General features: G+C 37.1%; 1 protein-coding gene across 1 annotated transcript in view; it reads left to right on the top strand.

Annotated features, from left to right (window-relative positions):
* Positions 1-20,706, top strand: part of spata5 (spermatogenesis associated 5) — a 47,927-nt gene that overhangs the window by 5,479 nt on the left and 21,742 nt on the right. The window contains exons 7-16 of the mRNA XM_042770566.1: positions 395-524; positions 712-740; positions 841-890; positions 975-1,074; positions 2,456-2,713; positions 12,377-12,531; positions 12,693-12,902; positions 14,779-14,832; positions 15,757-15,836; positions 18,273-18,399. Of these exons, the coding sequence (XP_042626500.1) occupies positions 395-524; positions 712-740; positions 841-890; positions 975-1,074; positions 2,456-2,713; positions 12,377-12,531; positions 12,693-12,902; positions 14,779-14,832; positions 15,757-15,836; positions 18,273-18,399 (1,193 nt within the window). The remainder of the gene's footprint in view (positions 1-394; positions 525-711; positions 741-840; positions 891-974; positions 1,075-2,455; positions 2,714-12,376; positions 12,532-12,692; positions 12,903-14,778; positions 14,833-15,756; positions 15,837-18,272; positions 18,400-20,706) is intronic.

The raw sequence follows: 20,706 nt of genomic DNA, 5'->3' as shown, positions 1-20,706 counted from the left end.
ACTAAAACTGGAAAAAGAAACGAATATTAAATAAACTATTTAAACAAAAACTAATAAAAATTACAAACGTGCATAACAAAATTACAAAAAATTAAACAAAACCTAACATGAAAAATTAAAAAAAAAAAAAAACATTAATCGGAGCACACTGTGATATACTGTTTCCCACAATGCAATGCTCTTGACTTTCCTTTGACGAAAAAATGAAATCAGCTCAGATTTTTTTGCTCTTTCTGACTCATTATTTAATCAGACTGACAGTCCCACAGAAAGTTCATTAGAAATGCTAAATAAGCGTATTTATTTTATGTGCTGATCCCGCTATCTGAATGAAAGCTCTGTACAGTGCAGCGCTGGCTCTGATGTGGTCATGTGACGTGTGTCTGTCGAGCAGGAATCCCGCCTCCTCGAGGGGTGCTGCTGTACGGGCCGCCCGGCACAGGGAAGACCATGATTGGACGAGCCATAGCCAATGAAGTGGGAGCTCACATGAGCGTCATCAACGGCCCCGAGATCATGAGCAAGTGTGTGAGAGAAACCAAAACACCAGCAACAACACAAGAGTCACATTTATTAAATATATATATAAATATAAAGCATACAGTATGTGTAATATGTAATAGTATTAAAGCATACAGTATGTGTAATATGTAATAGTATTTGATTAATATTGATTGTCATAAGTGTGTAAATGTGTTTGTGTCTCTGCAGGTTTTATGGAGAAACTGAAGGCAGATTGAGTATATATAATAATATAAAATATATTTTTATAGATTTTTCACTGCAGCCTCAAGCTATATAGAGGTATAAATACTTCAGCTCATATGTGATTGTCATAAGTGTGTAAATGTGTTGACGGGGTGGAGGAAACGTTCATGAATGACCAGAAGGTACCTATACTCCAGTGGTGTTATACTTCAGCTCACGGTGTGTGTGACGGGGTCAGACGTTCATGAATGACCCGTGTCGATGAGTTGGACGCTCTGTGTCCCAGGAGAGAAGGAGCTCAGAATGAAGTGGAGAAGCGGCTCGTGGCCACTCTGCTGACGCTCATGGACGGGATCGGATCCGTGAGTATCTGACCCTTTCTGACCCGAGTCTGTTTCTGGTGACCATCACTGAATCTTCAGGATCTGAAGAGACTCTGAGCTCTGGATCGGCGGCTCTCAAACGCCCCAGCACTGTTATTAGATGCCTATAGTGTTGCAATATTTTATATTATTGAGATATTTGCTCTAGTGCTTTCTGCTGTAATTATGATAACACTGCTTATGATAACAGAAACTCTTACGTTAAGTGTTGAAATATTAAATACATTAATCACATTAACTTAGCTTAACTTAACCTATCTTTATTAAGTGAAATTAAATGAAATTTTAAAGTAAAAAGTTATTTAATTTAATAAAATATTTAATTTAATTTAATAAAACATTTACTTTGATTTAATTAAATTTAATTTAGTTTTTGTGATTGCTGAATATCCAAGATTCTGATCCTGTAATTAAAAAAAAAAATATATATATATATATATATATTATATATATATATAGTATAGATATATATATATATAAAATATGATTTTGGTGTTATTAAGTATAATGGATTATTATTATGTATATTATTATACTATTATGTTTTTTAATGAATGGCTTGAATTAGTTTTCATTTTCTTAGTGAATTTTGTTTAGTGATTTTGTTGTGACTTGTCATTTTTATTATTTATATTTTCTTAAAATTTTTAATGTCTATGGTTTTTAATTATTATTATTTATGTTATTATTATTTATTTATTTTTTACAAATTTTAATGATTTTGTTGTTTGTCTTTTTTTTTTTAAATGCGTATGGTTTTTATAAATTTTTATTTCAGATTTAGTTATTTTAGTATTTCAATTTAAACTAGAAAAGATAAATAATATTTTATTAAAACATTTTTTAATTATAATTTTTTTATGGTTATAGTTAACAATAATGACCCTGGTTTATATCAATTTTGTGTGTGTTTTTAGCATTTTATTGAAGTTCAATCTAAAGGGAAACACTGCTTGAGTTGTTATTTCATTATAATATACAGTTATGATATCACAAATATGCAAAGATATTTAACCACAGAATGCCACAATTGACCAATCACAATAAATACATTCAAGAAAGATGTGTAATTAATATGTATGCGGGAAAGTGTTTTGTTTTGTTTTTTCCATTATTTTCTATGTTTTTTTGCAGCTCATTTAAATGAAAATGATTTATTTCTTTGAATCATATTTTTTTTTAGCTCAAATAGTGGTGACATTAATTTAAAAGTACATATATTGCATGCATGCACTTATAAACTGAATGTCGTTATAATGATATATTAATATTATTATATAATTATATCATTTATATAATTGATGTTTCTTTTTAATTTTTTTGAGGTTGTGTTGTTGTTGTTTATATTTTTTTTTGTGTTGTAGGGTGTGTTCACAGCGGGCAGCTGCTGGTTCTGGGGGCCACCAATCGTCCTCACGCTCTGGATCCGGCGCTGCGGCGGCCCGGACGCTTCGATAAGGAGCTGGAGATCGGCGTTCCCGGCGCGGACGGGCGGATGGATATCCTGCAGAAGCAGCTGCGCTCCATGCCGTGTGACGTCTCCACCGCCGAGCTCCAGGAACTAGCCGACGCGGCGCACGGATACGTGGGAGCAGACCTCGCCGCCGTCTGCAAGGAAGCTGGTGAGCGTTCTTATATAACACAGCTGTTTAATATCAGACCTGCGCTTGACCTTTGACATCTGTGTGCTCCGTATGTGTGGATTTCATCCTGAAGAGTTCACACAGAAATGCATGGGTTACGAATAGGATGTGGAGAAAGAGAAATGAAAGGAAAATGAAAAATAATCCAGGTGCTAGAGCTGCAGAGGTAATGGTAATAATATCGAAATCAGTGCGATTACGTATGTGTTTACATATAGTTACATCTGAAATATGTTTCTTTCATTCAGTCACTGCAATTTAATGAAATAAATCTCTGCGCTTGACTCTCCGCTGCAGATGTTTGTGTTTGTGCTCTTATTTTCGATGTTGAATGAATGCATCTTCAAGACTGGTGCTTCCTCCTCGGGTCACAATGACCTGCTGACAACAGCACTTCCTGTGAGACACGCAGCCACTCACAGACGAGAGAGAGACAGAGAGAGAGAGAGAGGGAGAGACAGAGACACACAGAGAGAGAGACAGAGACACACCGAGAGAGAGACAGAGATTTTGATTTTCACAATCGATTTATTATAAAATTTTTAATATAACACTTTACACACACTTGGAAAAAAAAAAAAAAAAAAAAAAAAAAAAAAAAAAAAAAAATAAAAAATATATTACATTAAATCTCTTGCAAAGACAATTTCTTCATTTTCAACTGAAACCAGAGCAAAATTACAAACACCACGAGTTCAAAAAACCTTTAACTTACTCATCAATTTAATGAAAATTAAAATCAATAATTATTCTTGATTTTACCATATGTTTTAAAAACTAAAACAACATCTTGTCCTGACTTCTCTTCCATCTTATTCCTCCTAGTGAATATAAACAGCATATTTGCTGTCCCACAATAAAAAATTGATGACTTGACATTTGAACTTTGTTTTGAATTGGAACAAAAAAAAAACCCAAAATATAATTTTGTTTTGAAAAACTAGTATTAAAATAATCTAAAAAAACCACTTAATAAGTCAAAAAGAGGGTTTAGTCGCTTAACATACATGAAGCAATGAAAAATAGTCTCTCGTTCTGAACAAAAAGGAAAATTTGTCGCGCTTACAGTGGGTTTTAAAATAGACCACAAATCAGCTTTACAGCAATGGCTCCATGTAAAATCCCCCACTGCAAATCACCAATATTCTTTTTTAATGGTGGTTTGTAAGTGCTCGCCAGACAGGTTTAGTTTCAGAATTGATTCCTAATTTTTCCGCTCCATACTGTATCTGTTTTAGTCCTTAAATTTTGCTGATGAAAAGTAACTTTAACAATGAAATTTATATAATATTTTCCCTTCTAACGGTACAAAAAATCAATATAATCATTACTTCCAAAATTGAACCAGGGGGCTATTAAAACAAAACTCATCTAAAACAAAAAAAATTTCAAGTTCAGAAAAAAAGATCTTTACTATCAGGGCTTAAAGTCCCTGCACCAAACTCTTGTAAAAGTATCTTTCTCTTCATCAGTTAAAAATCATAGTTATTTTTTCTATAAATTTTTTTTACAAACCGTAATTGATCGAACTCCTAATAGTTTAGCTACTTTTTCAGCTCGCAGTACAATTATAACCTGATTCATTTTATAATGTGTTTTAGATTTAAAAAACCTTTTAAATTACAGAATAAATCTGTTTAAACCAGGAAAATCTTCTGCACCGAAAGTATCAAAACCTAGCTCCAAAAACAACTGGTTCTCCAATAACAATGAAGAGAAGTTGCTGGTTCCATCCAGCGATGTTTAAAGAAACCCCACACCCTTTGAACAATTTTGATAAGAAGGAAGGAATTTCATTAAAAGTCAATCTTTTATGGTCCATTAGAAACAATGTTAAATCCACTTCCATATTTCCAACTGTCTTCTCAAGATACTTAAGGCCAGTGGTCTCCACACCAATGAATAATTGGTCCCATCATAAGTTTCTGTACTATATTTGAGACGGTAAGTGGCTCTTCTACAAGCGAGATTTACAAGACCTTGAACCCGCCTTCCTCTTTGGGCAAAAAAGAGAATGCTTTGAGGAGTCCAATGATACTTGTCCAAAAAAAAGTTCACCATTCTCTTTGAATATTAACCAAGGAGTCCGTTTGGAGGGTCAACACATAAGCAAGTTTCTGCCATAGTGAGGGATGCCACAAGTTATTAATTATAAGAATAAGTCCTCTATAAGATATCTGAGGCAGCAGCACCAATTTCCACTTTTCCAATCGACCTTTTATTTTCTCTATTAAACCCTTCCCAATTTTTCCTAATAAAGTTTTCATTTCCTAGATAGCACACCAAGGTATTTTAAAACCTCCTCTTTTCCAGATCAGTCCTCCAGGTAAAAGCAGGAAAGATCTCCACTCCAACTTCCCACCATTATAGCTTCATTTTCCTCCAATTTACTTTGGCAGAGGAAACTAGTTTAAAATCATTTACAATTTTTTCTAGCTTAACTAACAATCTTCCTTCTCATTTACAAAAAACAATAACATCATCAGCATATGCAAAAGGTGTAAAGAAATTAGTACAATCCGTAAAACTCAAACCTTTTTAAATGAATTCGTAGTTTTTGCAGTAAGGGTTCAATTGCCAGGGAGTACAAACATACCAGAATAGGACCATCCCTGCCTGACCAACCCTAACGAAACTTTAAAAGGAGCCTTGAAAAACCCCATTAATTTTGAAGAACACTCTCAATGTTACAGTACACAGACTTTATCATGATAAAAAAATATCGTTAAAACCCAAAAAGCCTTTTAAAGTACTCCAAGAAAACAACTGTTCACTCTGTCGAATGCTTTCTCTTGATCAAGAGAAATCATTCCAGAGTTAAATTCCCAGATTGTAGAAGCAGTCAAAAAACATCTCTTATTAAAGCAAGATTATCAAAATCGACCTGTTGGGAACACAGTAAAGTCTGATCACCTGTGTACAATGTGCTTCATAATTGTAACTCAGTCTAAGAGCTATCAGTTTTGAACCAAAAAATTTTTTGTTTGTACTCTGAACATAAAAAGAAAAACGGCGCCAATTGCTGAATACTGAAAGATCCCCTCTTTTTGGGAAAGTGTATGACTGCTCGTCTGCAGCTAGGAGGCAATAGTCCTCTTTTCAAACTGTCATTAAAAACTGTCAGCAGATCTTCTCCTATAGCGGGCCATAAAGTCTTATCGAAATCAACAGGCAGCCCGTCAAAAACCTGAGAGAATTACCATTATCCAAGCCTCATCATGGCAAATAAAAGCTCTGGTCAATGAAAACGTCCTGTGTAGATCATTGTTTAGACTCTTCATCCACCTTTGGCAGTCCTTCAAGAAAACTTGACCCGCCTCTGCCCCCCATTGTCCTCCGTCAGATTTATAAAGTCCGAAAAAAACATACAGCACAGCACGTATGTCAGCAGCTCATTAGTTAGTTCTGTCCTGTAGCTGAGCGTTAAACGTATTGAATCATTTTACTTTGACCTTTTTTTAAATTTCTAAATTACAAAAAAAGAAAATTTTAGAGGGAGCATCAGATTTTTGCCACAGTTTGGAAACCTGTGAACGGACTCCTAAAGCTCCCTTTGCTGTTAACTCCCAAACAGTCTAACCAAAATCGATTTCTTTCTTTTCTTCAGATCATCATAATATGTTTTTGTTGTTTTTTTAATGCTAATGCTAAAATCTTGTTACAAAAAAAAATTCACGTTCTCTAAAATCTTCATTGAACGGGGCTAGGTCTCGAGTAACATTAAGAGTGTACTTTGAAACAAAAATCTCTAATAAGAACTTTTCACATCCCACCATTGCGATAAAGATACATAAAAATGTTTTTGCTGCTTAAAAAGTTTTCCAAAAAAAACTAAAATTTCTAAAGAATTTTTCAAAACATCACAGCAATGAAGTAGAAAAAAATCCAATAAGAAAACTTTTTAAAACTTAAACACATTTAAACAAAACACTACACAAAACTAAGCTTTGGTCAAGAAAAAACCCACTGGAATAATTTTACAGAACTTAAAAAAAATTTCGTTGATGTTGAACACTATATATTCTGTCAAGCCTTGCTAAGGAAAAATAATTCAGTAATATGAGCCCAAGTAATACTGTCTAACTCTTACATTCATATTTCTCCAAATAAACATAAAATCATGTTGTTTAAATTAATTGTTATAAGTATTTTCTGAGAAGAATGCAGCATGTGGTTCTAGTATGATTTCCCACTCTAACTTAGAATTGGCGGTACAATTAAAAATCCCCCCACCTATAACATAAAAAATCATCTGGATTTAAATCTTATTAAGACAGCATCCACATTATAAAAAAAAAAAAACTCTTTCTAACCCCCTTTGTAGGGGAGCATATAAATTCAAAAGACACCATGGTAACTTTCATCATATTTTCTTTGATCTTAACAAACGGACACCACCAATTATTTCTTCAACTTCACAAGAAAAAGGTAAAATGTGGTTTTGAAAAACAAAACACGCAACCACCTCCACTAACAGAGGATTTATGGACTTAAGGACAAGCTGTCCACTCCCAGTTCTCTTTCCAGTCGTTCGCATTTTTAAAGCACTGTGTGGTTCTGGTAAAAACAAAATATCAATTTGCTTTTTGTCTACTAATTCCTATAACATTCATTCTTTTATAACCCATCTCTGGCACCATTGAATATTAAAAGTTGTCCAATTTTAAAACTTTGTTCATATTTATTTAGAGCCACAAAAAAAAACTAAAAAAGTTGCCAAAAAAAACTATTTTTTGGCCAAAATTTAGAAGTTCTACAGCTTCATCTTTATTCAAATTTTTTTTTCAGTTTGTTCCACCAATTTCTAAGACATAAATCTCCACATCTTGAAACGCCCTCTTTTATTCTATACCTTAACATCCTTAATAAACTGCTTACTATCATAGGGAAGAAATCTTCTACTTGCGCCTCCTTTTATCCTTTTGGTTTCTGGCAGGAAAGTTGCTAATTCATTAGCACTATACAAGCGCGCAAGGTTTTCATTTTGGGAACTTAGAGACAAAATTTGAACATGGGAGATATATTGGGAATCAAAGAAAATCTCCATCTCAACTGATGCCACACTCTCTTCAACACCCTCATCGTTCTTTACTGTTTAACAAACTTTTCTTTTCCACCATTTTTTTCTTTTCTTAACTGGGATCTTAGAAAACAGATGTTTGCTTCATTATCCAAAAATACAGCAATTTTCTTGCATATTCCATTTCACAACACAAATCGCTGTTTGCAACCGTTCTCAGAAGGTTCAGCCTGCGCTCATAAGGCCTAGCGAAAACCATCATTTGTACTAGACATGGCGGAAACCATCAACTTGAAAAATCAATCTCATCCAATTCCGTTTTTTCAAACCCATGAAAAACGGTGAAAAGACAAAACAAAGGTGATTTGCAACCAAGACGAGATTTTCTTTAGAGATGAAAAAACCGAAAGACACGTCATTAAGAAAGAGGCCCGTTGGACAGAATGAACCGAGCTCTCAGACCAGACGGAACACAACCAAAACCCAACATTCGTTGACAATTGATTTAAAAAAGATAACAACAACTAAAAAGACCAAGGACAATAAATCAGACCCAAATCTCAACCCACGAGCTAAACATCCGCTCCAGACAGACTCCACCTTCCCTCTATGTCCGGCGGTAAAGTCTTTAAAACTCATCAGCGTGTTTTGGATCATGAGCGCAACGCTGGGGATGCAGAGACCTATACACCGATCCAAAGACAAGAAACATACAACAAACACACAGAGAGGCACACCCTTACGAGAGAGAGACAGAGTGACAGAACAAAAAAAAAAAAAAAAAAAAAACAAAAACCGAGAGAAAAGACAGAGAAACAAGACCACCGAGAGAGGGACAGGACAGAGGGGAACAAAAAAGAGAAGACAGGAGAGAGACAGAGACACACCCAAAGAGAAAGACAGAGAGACAGAGACACACCGAGAAAGAGAGAGACAGAGAGAGACCAGAGACACAGACAGACACACAAGGAGAGAGACACAGACAGACACACCGAGAGAGGGACAGAGACACACCCAGAGAGACAGAGACACACCGAGAGAAAGACAGAGAAACACACCAAGGAGAACAGAGACACAAGAGAAGACAGAGACACACCGAGAGAGAGAGACAGAGACCACCGAGAGAGACAGAGAGATAGAGAGAGACACACCAGAGAGACAGAGACACAGAAGACAGAGACAAGACAGAGAGAGAGACAGAGACACGCGCACGAAAGAGAGAGAGAGAGAGAGACAGAGACACACCGAGAGAGAGACACAGAGAGACAGAGACACACCGAGAGAAAGACAGAGAGACAGAGACACACCGAGAGAGAGACAGAGACACACCCAGAGAGAGACAGAGAGACAGAGACACACCGAGAGAAAGACAGAGAGACACCAAGAGAGAGAGAGACAGAGACATACCGAGAGAGAGACAGACACACCGAGAGAGGGACAGAGACACACCGAGAGAGGGACCGAGACACACCGAGAGAGAGACAGACACACCGAGAGAGGGACAGAGACACACCCAGAGAGAGACAGAGACACACCCAGAGAGAGACAGAGAGACAGAGACACACCGAGAGAAAGACAGAGAGACAGAGACACACCCAGAGAGAGACAGAGACACACCGAGAGAAAGACAGAGAGACAGAGACACACCGAGAGAGAGACAGAGACACACCGAGAGAGAGACAGAGAGACAGAGACACCCCGAGAGAAAGACAGAGAGACAGAGACACACCCAGAGAGAGACAGAGAGACAGAGACACACCGAGAGAGACACAGACACACCGAGAGAAAGACAGAGAGACACAGACACACCGAGAGAGGGACAGAGACACACCCAGAGAGAGACAGAGAGACAGAGACACACCGAGAGAAAGACAGAGAGAGAGAGAGATCTGTGTGTGAGTGTGTGTGTGCAAACAGCATTCAGTCACTGGTAGCTCAAATCTCCCTCATTCACTGAACAATCTATAATGCGCAGTTTCCTCTGAATGACCTGCTGCAGAAATACACACTGAAACACAAATCTACTGCAGTCCAGGGGCCAGATTCATGAAAATACTAGTAAATACAATACTAAAAACAATACTAAAAACAATACTAAAAACAATGCATGTAGCATTGCATCGGTGTCTCAGCAATGGATGCTCTGCAGTGAATGGGTGCCGTCAGAATGAGAGTCCAAACAGCTGATAAAAACATCACAATAATCCACAGCACTCCAGTCCATCAGTTCACATCTGGAGAAGACAAAAGATGAAACAAATCCAGCATTAAGACGTTTTTAACTAAAATACGAGTCTATAATCCATAATAACACTTCCTGCAGACATGCAGAACATGCAGCTTTTGTCTTCTCCAGATGTTAACTGATGGACTGGAGTGCTGTGGATTGTTTTTATCAGCTGTTTGGACTCTCATTCTGACGGCACCCATTCACTGCAGAGCGTCCATTGATGAGACACTGATGCAATTCTACATTTCTGATGAAGAAACAAACTCATCCTGATCTTGGATGAACACAGACGCTTCAATCATGCAGGGAAGGTGATTTTTACTGTAGTATGTTTATGTTGAGATTGTGTGAATATCTGAGATGTGTTTGTCATGAAGTAAAGGCAGAAGAGAAGCAGCTGGTTTAAATCAACTGAACGATCCCAAAGGAGAATAAACAGCTGAAGTGTGCCTGAATCACGGTTTCTTCCTTATAAAGTCTTTCTCCTGTCCGCTCTTTCCTTTTACAGCCAGACGAGTTTCAGACACAAACTCCACGCCGGGTTTATATGTGTGTCCTGTTTATAAACCCGGAAGCGTTCATGGCGCGTGCGTGTCCTTGTCTCTCTCTGGAGTTTGTTCTTTCTGTCTTATTTTACGTAAGCGCTGGTATTGTTTCTGTACCGCAGCTGTGTGTGTTAACACAGGAACGAGAAAGATCTGAAACATCCCTGCTTTGCTCAGTTTCTCTGCAGTTCTTCTCTTCTTTCTTTCTTTCTTCAATCATCTTTTAATAATTTCATGTTTCGTCTGTTTTCTGCCATCAAATTTAAATATCATCACAAGCACAATTCACGAAGAAAGCATTCAGCTTTCATAATAAATGTAGTACAGGACTTAATTTTATATAAATGAAGTTATATAAAAAAAATATCCTGGTTCTTCCAAGATTTATAATGGCAGTGAATGGGTGCTGAGATTTTGAAGCCCAAAAAACTGCGTCTATCCATCATGAAAAGTGTCCCACACAGCTCCTGTGGGTTAATAAAGGCCTCCTGAAGCGAATCGATGCATTTTTGTAAGAAAAAAATATATATATTTACAACTTTATAAACCGTAATCTCTGATAGTCTGTTTTCTGACCCAGTGTTTGTGATTATTTAAGCTGGATTTCCAGGTAATCTGTTTTTAATTGGAAGCAGATGCTCTTGGACTCTAATGCTCCTCTCTGCTCGTCTTTGGTTTCTGTCTTTGGCCGGTGTTTGTGAGTCCTGTGCGTCTGAGGTCCAGAGAGAGCAGCAGGTCAGGCTTGAGTCACATCCGATCAGCGCGGCGGATGTTTACTCTGTATCGGAGCGGAAGAAAGCCTGCGGGATGTTTGCTCTCAAATAAATCAACTCAAACAGAGATTAAACCCACGACTCTCACTGGATTCAGCAGAAGAAGCCTCTTCAGCTGTGTCTTATTATCTGTCCGGTGTGTGTGAGAGAGAGAGAGAGAGAGAGAGCTGGTGCTTGTTACAACGATTCCGTCATAATTTACTCATGTTTAGTTTTTCTGCTTTTAGAGTCTAAACAGCCCAAATAGATGAAACTAGAGAAATGCAAGACTATCAAAAGTGTGGAATAATTAAGATTTATTTAATGTTTTTTAAAGAAGTCTCTTCTGCTCACCAGAGCTGCATTTGTTTGACCAAAAATACAGTAAAAATTTTGAAATATTATTACAATTTAAAATGTTTTCTATGTGAATCTCTGTTAAAGTGTAATTTATTTCTGTGATGCACAGCTGTATTTTCAGCATCATTACTCCAGTCTTCAGTGTCACATGATCTTCAGAAATCATTCTAATATGATGATCTGCTGCTCAAGAAACATTTCTGATTATTATCAATGTTGAAGTCATTTGTGATTCTCAATATTTTTGTGGAAACTGTGATGCATTTTATTTTTCTGGATTCACAGATGAATAGAAAGTTCAAAAGATCAGCATTTATTTAAAATAGAAATGTCTTTGCTGTCACTTTTAATAAATTTAATGAATGCTTTTTTTTTTCTTACATGCACTACATTTTAAAAGTTTGTAGTAAAGTTTCCACAGAAATATTGTGCAGCACAACTGTGTTCAACATTGATAATAATCAGAAGAAATGATTGAGCAGCAAATCATCATATTAGAATGATTTCTGAAGATCATGTGACACTGAAGACTGGAGTAATGATGCTGAAAATACAGCTGTACATCACAGAAATACATTACACTTTAACAGATATTCACATAGAAAACAGCTGTTTTAAATTAACAATAATATTATAATATTATTAAAAATAATTATTACAAATGTTTAGATTTTTAATATCTACGTTTCTGAGTGTTGATCTGTGATGGTCTGTTCATGTTGTGTGTTTCTGCAGGTCTTCACGCGCTGAGGAGGGTTTTAGGATCCAAACCTGTTCTCTCTGATGTCCAGGTGATGGACAGTGTAAAGGTCATGACCTCTGACCTGAGACTGGCCATGACAGAGGTCAAACCCAGCGCGATGAGAGAGGTGGCCATCGACGTGCCAAAGGTACAGTGTTCATCTGAAGACTTTGACATGCTGGGGTTATCAGGCTGACCTATCAACATTCAGGTTGACAGATTGATGGGCCAATCACAGCTCAAGATTTAGATCCTGTAATGCAGATGAATCAAACAGTCTCACAAACAGCTCTGTGTGTATGTTTGTAGGTTCGTTGGAGTGACATCGGTGGGATGGAGGAGGTGAAGCTGGCGCTGAAGCAGGCGGTCGAATGGCCCCTGCGGCACCCCGAGGCCTTCAGCAGGTTGGGTATAACGCCACCTAAAGGCGTCCTGCTGTACGGCCCGCCAGGATGCTCCAAAACCATGATCGCTAAAGCACTAGCCAACGAGAGCCAGCTCAACTTCCTGTCCATCAAGGTACATATCAGTTGTGAGAGAATGAGGTGTGAACGTGTGTGAACCATACATGGTTTAATCATGAATGAACAAGACAATTCAAAAATGAATAGTGCAAAAAAAAAAGTGTGAAAATTAAGAATATAAAAGCTATCTATCAACTATGCATTCTGTTAGTTTTTCAAATTGGTATGTTTCATTAGGCCACAAAGAAATATAGAGCTGAGTATCATCAGCATAACAGTGAAAGCTAACACACTGTTTCTTGATGATATCTCCAAAGGGTAACATGTAAAGTGTGAAAAGCAACGGTCCTAGTACTAAGCCAGGTGGTACTCCATTCTGTACTTGTGATCGATATGATATCTCTTCATTTACTGCTACAAACTGATTATGGTCAGATAAGAAACAAAGCTTCACTAAACATTATTTGCAGCACCTGCAATCCAATAATTGCTATAAACTAAACTGATATAAATTCAGAATCGCGTGATATAAATTTAGAATTTCTGGATATAAATTCAGAATTGCGCGATGAAGGCTCAGAATTGCATGATATAAACTCAGAATTGCATGATATAAATTCAGAATTGCATGATATAAATTCAGAATTGCATGATATAAATTCAGAATTGCATGATATAAATTCAGAATTGCATGATATAAATTCAGAATTGCATGATATAAATTCAGAATTGCATGTGATAAACTCAGAATTGCGGGATATTAACTCAGTTGCGGCATATAAAATCAGAATTGCAAGATAAATTTAGAATTGCGAGATACAATGTGTGTGTGTACGTGTGTGAAAGATATATATATTTTTTTATATATGAACATTTGTAATGCTATTGCTATTATTACTACCATTGTATATTTGTTAATATTACTCATGTAAGCTCATCTCAATTTGCACATCTGTTACTGTAAGCTGCTATTGTTATCATGTAGTTGCACTCAATTTGCATGTTACTGCAATATTGCTTTTTGCACGTAAGTTAATACAGTACATTTGCATATATAGATATCAGATATCATATACATAGTCTATATTTCTATTTTCATAGTCTATAGTCATACTACTGTAGCATAGTTTCTAGCGGAAATGAGCTTCCAAAGGACATCCTTCATTGGAAAATGATTGATAAATAAAGTTAATGTTATTTCTGTAAGTTCTCATTTAGGGTTTGTCTTCGTCTGTGGTCGTTATAATTATCTTGACATCAAAATGAGAGTAGTCTACTCGTTAATCTACACATCAGCTGTAACTGAGGATCTGTATGTGTGAACTGAAGGCCGATCGTGTGTCATCTTGATCAGATCAGGTGTGTTTGGGAGTGAATTCCCTTGCAGGAGGATGTTTAGTCTGAGAGACGCTCGCATTTCTGTAGCAGAGCCGATATCAATCTCTTCAAAGCAAGTTACGGAAAACACACCCTCCGAGAGAAAACCCAGAGCCCGAGTGTGTGTGTGTGTGTGTCAGGAGGTGTTGAAATGCATTGTAGGACGAGAGGAAGTGAGCTTGACTTCATGGAGAGTATTTATCAGGCTCTGGTCTTCAGTCTTTGTGCCGGTTAGTTGTTAATTGTCTCAGGTTCCTGTTCAGGTTATCGTCTCATTAATCTCTCAGTGCTGCTGATGTTTAAGAAGCCGTTTATTCTCACATGCTCACATCTGTCTTGCCTGCTTCTTATCTGCTGCTGTTGAGGCCAGAAACACACTTACTCGACTCAAGTATGCAAACACAGATGAGTGTGTCCTGTCACATACATCACATGCACCTTAGATGCTCAGTTTCACGTGTATGTGAATATGTTATAGGTGAGTAATGCATTGATCGTTGATCGGTGAGGTATTGATGATGGTGATGGTGAGTGTTTTAATTGTGTCTCCACAGGGTCCAGAGTTACTGAGTAAATACGTGGGTGAATCAGAGCGAGCGCTTCGAGAGGTGAGAGACGCCTGTATGCACCTGATCAGAGTCCCAACATCACTGTTACTGAGAACCATGTTATTTCAGATCTGTGTGACTTTCTTTCTTCCGTGAATTTATTTCTTTATGAATTATACTTGGCGCTCTTTTCCTTTACAATTAGGATGTTTTCCAGCTCCAGTGCAAGTTCTGCTCATGTCGATTTCCGCAGAAAAGAACTTCAAAAAGTCTTTTTTTCTTAAAAAATAAATGAAAATAAATAAAATGAAATTGCACAAATTTAAAACATGCAAAAAATTGCAAGTTACTTTTACATTTTCGTAGGATTTAAAATTTGTATTTAATTAAATTAACTTATTAAATTATCAAAAGTTGTTTAATTTTTACTGTAAAGCTGTTTAAATCATAATTTTTACAGTTGTTTTAAGGTTTAAAATGCAGGTTACAGTGAGGATTTAAAATCAGAAATATGAAGCTTATAATTTTATAAAATCGCTTTTTTATTCTTTTTGTATTTGAGTGTTAAAGCTGTTAAAATCATAATTTTTACAGTAGTTTTAGACATTGTTACAGTGAAGTAAAATTGCATATAACTTTACACATAAATTGTAAATATTTTTTTCCACTAAAGTCGTGTTAAAATGCATTATTGTGTATGTCTTGTTGCTGTACTATTGAAACAGTGAGTGTTTTGGCATTTATGGATTTTTTTTTTTTAAAGAAAAGTAGAAATTAATTTTCTGAAGTCATATGATGCTTTGTGTGAGAAACCGACTCTTTGTTTAAAAAAGTTATGAGTAAAATAACACATTGAAGGGATAGTGCACTCATTTTATGTGTTTCTGAACTTTTCATAAAATGTGTGTGTGTGTGTGTGTGTGTGTGTGTGTGTGTGTGTGTGTGTGTGTGTGTGTGTGCGCGTGTGTGTGTGTGTGTGTGTAGGTTTTCCGGAAGGCCAGGACAGTTGCTCCATCTATCGTTTTCTTTGACGAGATCGATGCTTTAGCAGCAGCACGCGGAAGGTAAGTTCATACTGTAAACCAAATGACACGATATGATACATAAACAACACACATCAACCTCATAATTATCTGATCATATGATCAGAATGAGTTCATTAGTGTTAAATGTGTTTCGTTCTGACATATAGGAGACCGTTAATGCTCTAAACACACACACACAGAGGAACATCTGTGCTTTAGAGACACAAGCGTGTCTTTGTTTCCATGAAAACAGATGGAGAATTCTGCTGTACTTCCTGTTCAGGGAATCACACACTAAGATACAGTAGGAAGTCATGTAGTGAACCAGAAATCAATGTAGCAAACTGCAGTCAAACAAGCAGATAAACCACAGATCACGGAGTCTCATTCACTACGTTGATGATGAAATATATTTAATTGTAGACTAAATTTCAGTACAAAAATTAATCAGTTTGGTTGCTAGGCAGTTGCTAGGGTGTTGCTATGTAGTTGCCAGTGTGTTTTTGTTTGGTTGCTAGGGTGTTGCTATGTAGTTGCCAGTGTGTTTTTTTTGTGTTGTTGCTAAGCAGTTGCTAGGGTGTTGCTATGTAGTTGTTAGTGTGTTTTTGTGTGGTTGCTAGGGTGTTACTATGTAGTTGCCAGTGTGTTTTTTTTTGTGTGTTGTTGCTAAGCAGTTGCTAGGGTGTTGCTATGTAGTTGCCAGTGTGTTTTTGTGTGGTTGCTAGGCAGTTGCTAGGGTGTTGCCATGTAGTTGCTAGTGTGTTTTTGTATGGTTGCTAGGGTGTTGCTATGTAGTTGCCAGTGTGTTTTATGTGGTTGCTAGGCAGTTGCTAGGGTGTTGCTATGTAGTTGCCAGTGTGTTTTTGTGTGGTTGCTAGGCAGTTGCTAGGGTGTTGCCATGTAGTTGCTAGTGTGTTTTTGTATGGTTGCTAGGGTGTTTTGCTATGTAGTTGCCAGTGTGTTTTTTGTGTGGTTGCTAGGGTGTTGCTATGTAGTTGCCAGTGTGTTTTTTATGTGGTTGCTAGGCAGTTGCTAGGGTGTTGCTATGTAGTTGCCAGTGTGCTTTTGTGTGGTTGCTAGGCAGTTGCTAGGGTGTTGCTAAGTAGTTGCTAGTGTGTTTTAGTGTGGTTGCTAGGGTGTTGCTATGTAGTTGCCAGTGTGCTTTTGTGTGGTTGCTAGGGTGTTGCCATGTAGTTGCTAGTGTGTTTTTGTGTGGTTGCTAGGCAGTTGCTAGGGTGTTGCTATGTAGTTGCCAGTGTGCTTTTGTGTGGTTGCTAGGCAGTTGCTAGGGTGTTGCCATGTAGTTGCTAGTGTGTTTTTGTGTGGTTGCTAGGGTGTTGCTATGTAGTTGCCAGTGTGTTTTTGTGTGGTTGCTAGGGTGTTGCTATGTAGTTGCCAGTGTGTTTTATGTGGTTGCTAGGCAGTTGCTAGGGTGTTGCTATGTAGTTGCCAGTGTGCTTTTGTGTGGTTGCTAGGCAGTTGCTAGGGTGTTGCTATGTAGTTGCCAGTGTGTTTTATGTGGTTGCTAGGCAGTTGCTAGGGTGTTGCTAAGTAGTTGCTAGTGTGTTTTAGTGTGGTTGCTAGGCAGTTGCTAGGGTGTTGCTAAGTAGTTGCTAGTGTGTTTTAGTGTGGTTGCTAGGGTGTTGCTATGTGGTTGCCAGTGTATTGCTGGGCAAATGCTAGGGTGTTACTGTGTAGTTGCAAGGCATTTATTGTTTTAAATATTTGGTAAAAAGTGTATTGTATGTGTATGCAGCGTTAGTAAATGAGACTCTTGTCTGTAGCTGCAGCTGATGTGACGGTGTGTGACACTGCTGAATGTGCTGATGTCTCAGTGTTTGAGCTCCAGCACGGCTGTGTGTGTAAATCTGAAACACTGAGTTGTAAAATATGTTTTTATTTGTTTGGCTCTTTGCTTGTTTAATTAATAAAGTGCCTAGTGTTTCAAGCTTCTGACAGGAAACAAACACACACACACACACACACACACACACACACACACACTCTTACAGTTCAGTGTGAATCTAAAGCTGGTTTGTTCTGCTGAGTCAGAAATTCATTTACTGGATTGAATTCTGAATGACACATTGATTTACTGATGAATGTGTTTGCCTTTAATCAATCACACACACACACACACACACACACACACACTGATCTGTTCATCTGAAACCTTATTCAACAGAATACAACATTTGCATAGGCCATGGTAATTCCTGATTGGTTGATTGCAAAATTAAAATACCTTAAATACTTTTCATTCATTGAAGTGGTTCAGAGCCCTGTTAGAAACTGCCTGTTAACAACCACCCAGAACACCATAGCAACTGCTCAGCAAAACTCTAGCAGCTACATATCAACGCCTTAGCAACCATCCAAAGCCCCCTAGCAACACGCTAGCAGAACTCTGGGTGGTTGCTAGGGACAGTAGTCTTGTGTTTCTAAGGTGCTGATTGAAGGGTTTGTGTCGTTCAGTTCTGGTCAGGCGGGAGGCGTCGCTGATCGAGTGTTAGCTCAGCTGCTGACAGAGATGGATGGAATCGAACAGCTCAAAGACGTCACGGTTCTTGCTGCAACCAACCGACCGGATATGATTGACAAGGTACGGCTGATCCACACACACACACACACACACACACACACACACACACACACACACACACACACACACACACACACACATATTTTCTCCTGCTGGGTTCGAGAGCTTCCACTTCCTGCGGTCAGAGGCTCACAGCAGCTGTCACTCATCCTGATTGACAGCTCCTCCATCAGTCTCAGACCCCCTGCGGAATCCAGCCGTCCCACAGATCTGCTGGAGTAAACCACATGTGTCACACACACACACACACACACACACACACACACACACACACACACACACATATACACAACCTCATTTAAATTTCACCTAACCAAATGGAGAAACACAGTCATTGTCAAACACACTCCTGAACTCTCCTCAGCTGCTTTGTGTGTGTGTGTGTGTGTGTGTGTGTGTGTGTGTGTGTGTGTGTGTGTTTATTTTGCTGCAGTTTATAGTTTGGTGTCAAAACTGTCCCTTAAGCTTAAATAATCCTTCTTTTGGGGACATTTGATGAGCCTCAGCTGAAAAAAAAGCATTTTCTTTTGTTTATAGTCATAATTAACCTTTATTTTATAATAATTTTAAATTATTCTATAATTATTATTAAATGATTAAAAATGATTAATATTATTAAATTGTTTAAAAATGAATAATAATGAATGATTAGATAACTCATAATAATTAATAATTATTAAATAATAATTCTTATAATCAGTTTGATAATAAAATTCGAGAAGTCTCCATTAAAAAAAAACTAAGTAAAAAAAGTGTTTGTGTCATTATAATTAACTTTACAAACAAATGATGGAAATGTTTGCTCTTCTGTATAGTGAAGTAAGTGTGTTTTTGATCTTAATCTTTAAACAGTGCAGTTTCGTGAAGGTGTGTGTATTATATGTCTGTATAAATGAGAAAGAGTTTGATTTTTCTGACGTTGTTTTGAATGCCGTGTCGTGTGTGGTGTATGTATGTAGATGACTCTGATGATATCCGGCTATTTTACTAATGACTACATTTACATGCTCATCAATATTCAGATATTAATCAGGTTTTTTCAGTATTCTGATTCGTGTTGTGTCAGGTAGACGCACAGATTCATTAATGCAGAAGTTTAGAATGAAAGTCAGTGTTTCCTCACAGCTGTGTGTGTGTGTGTTTGTAAAAGAGTGAAAAATGAGCGAGAGACAGACAGACAGAGAGAGAGAGATAGAGAGAGAGAGAGAGACAGATGGAAAGGTGATCTGGTTTTTCTCCTGGTCTGAATGTCTGTCAGCGCTTGAGTGTGATGTGTCTGCAGTGAGAGCCAGCGTCACACACACACACACACACACACACTTCACTGATAATCATTCATAATTGAAGATCATTTTGTCTCCTTTAGTATGGCTTCAGTGCGGCTGCAGGCTCTTCTGTGGTGGTGTTTTGTGTTGTTTTGGTGAGTTTCTCATCAGGTCTGGCTCTGTCTGCTGTGATCCGCTTCTAAACAGAAGGAGGCGCTAGACCAGATCAGTTCAGGTCCGGTTTACTGCTTTGACTTGAGAGCTTTCAGCTATCACTGCAAAACCAGTGTTCTTGTCTTGTTTTCCAGTGCAAATATCTAAACATTCATAAATCAAGATGCATTTAATGGAGAAGCAAAATGACTGAAGATATTAAGTCTTGTTTTCTGAGAAGTTAATCAAAATTAAGTGAGCTTATGCTTCAAACGAGAACAAAATATCTGCCAATAGAATCAGAAAAAATTATGTAATTTTCCATTGGTGGATATTCTTACATATTTAAAGCATAAACTCACTTAATTTATATATATATTTTTTTCATTTGATTGTAAAATAAAATACAAATAAAATATAATAAATGTAAAAAAGTTTTTAAAAAATGACAAATAATTAAAATTATTAAAAGACAAATGTAAAATAAAAATAATACAAATATTTTCCGCTTTGTTGACATTTATGTTTCTGCTGAAGGGTCGGACATATTACTAACAATCAAAACATTTTGCTATTATCTTCAAATTCTTCAAAAAAGTAAAATACTTAAAAAATCATGAACAAAATTTAAACTTTGTAAAATCAAAAAAAAAAAATTGTGCAAATTAATTAAAAAAAAAACACAATTTTTAAATAAAATATAAATAATAAAAATATTTTCACCTCTTTTTCTTTTGAACAAACGTCACATAATTTTGACGCATCTTTCAGAAGTGTTTCATTGTGCGAAAGCCCCGGTCGTCTCTGACAGTAAAACACAGTAAAGTCACTCTGGGCCGTGATTGGCCCGTCTGTCCGCTTGCGGTTTGAGGAAACCGTTCAGAAAAAC

This window comes from Cyprinus carpio, chromosome A14, assembly GCF_018340385.1.
Source record: "Cyprinus carpio isolate SPL01 chromosome A14, ASM1834038v1, whole genome shotgun sequence".
In the NCBI taxonomy this organism is placed as follows: Eukaryota; Metazoa; Chordata; class Actinopteri; order Cypriniformes; family Cyprinidae; genus Cyprinus; species Cyprinus carpio.
The sequence above is the reverse complement of the archived record's forward strand: the minus strand, read 5'-3'. Positions and strand labels throughout refer to the sequence as shown.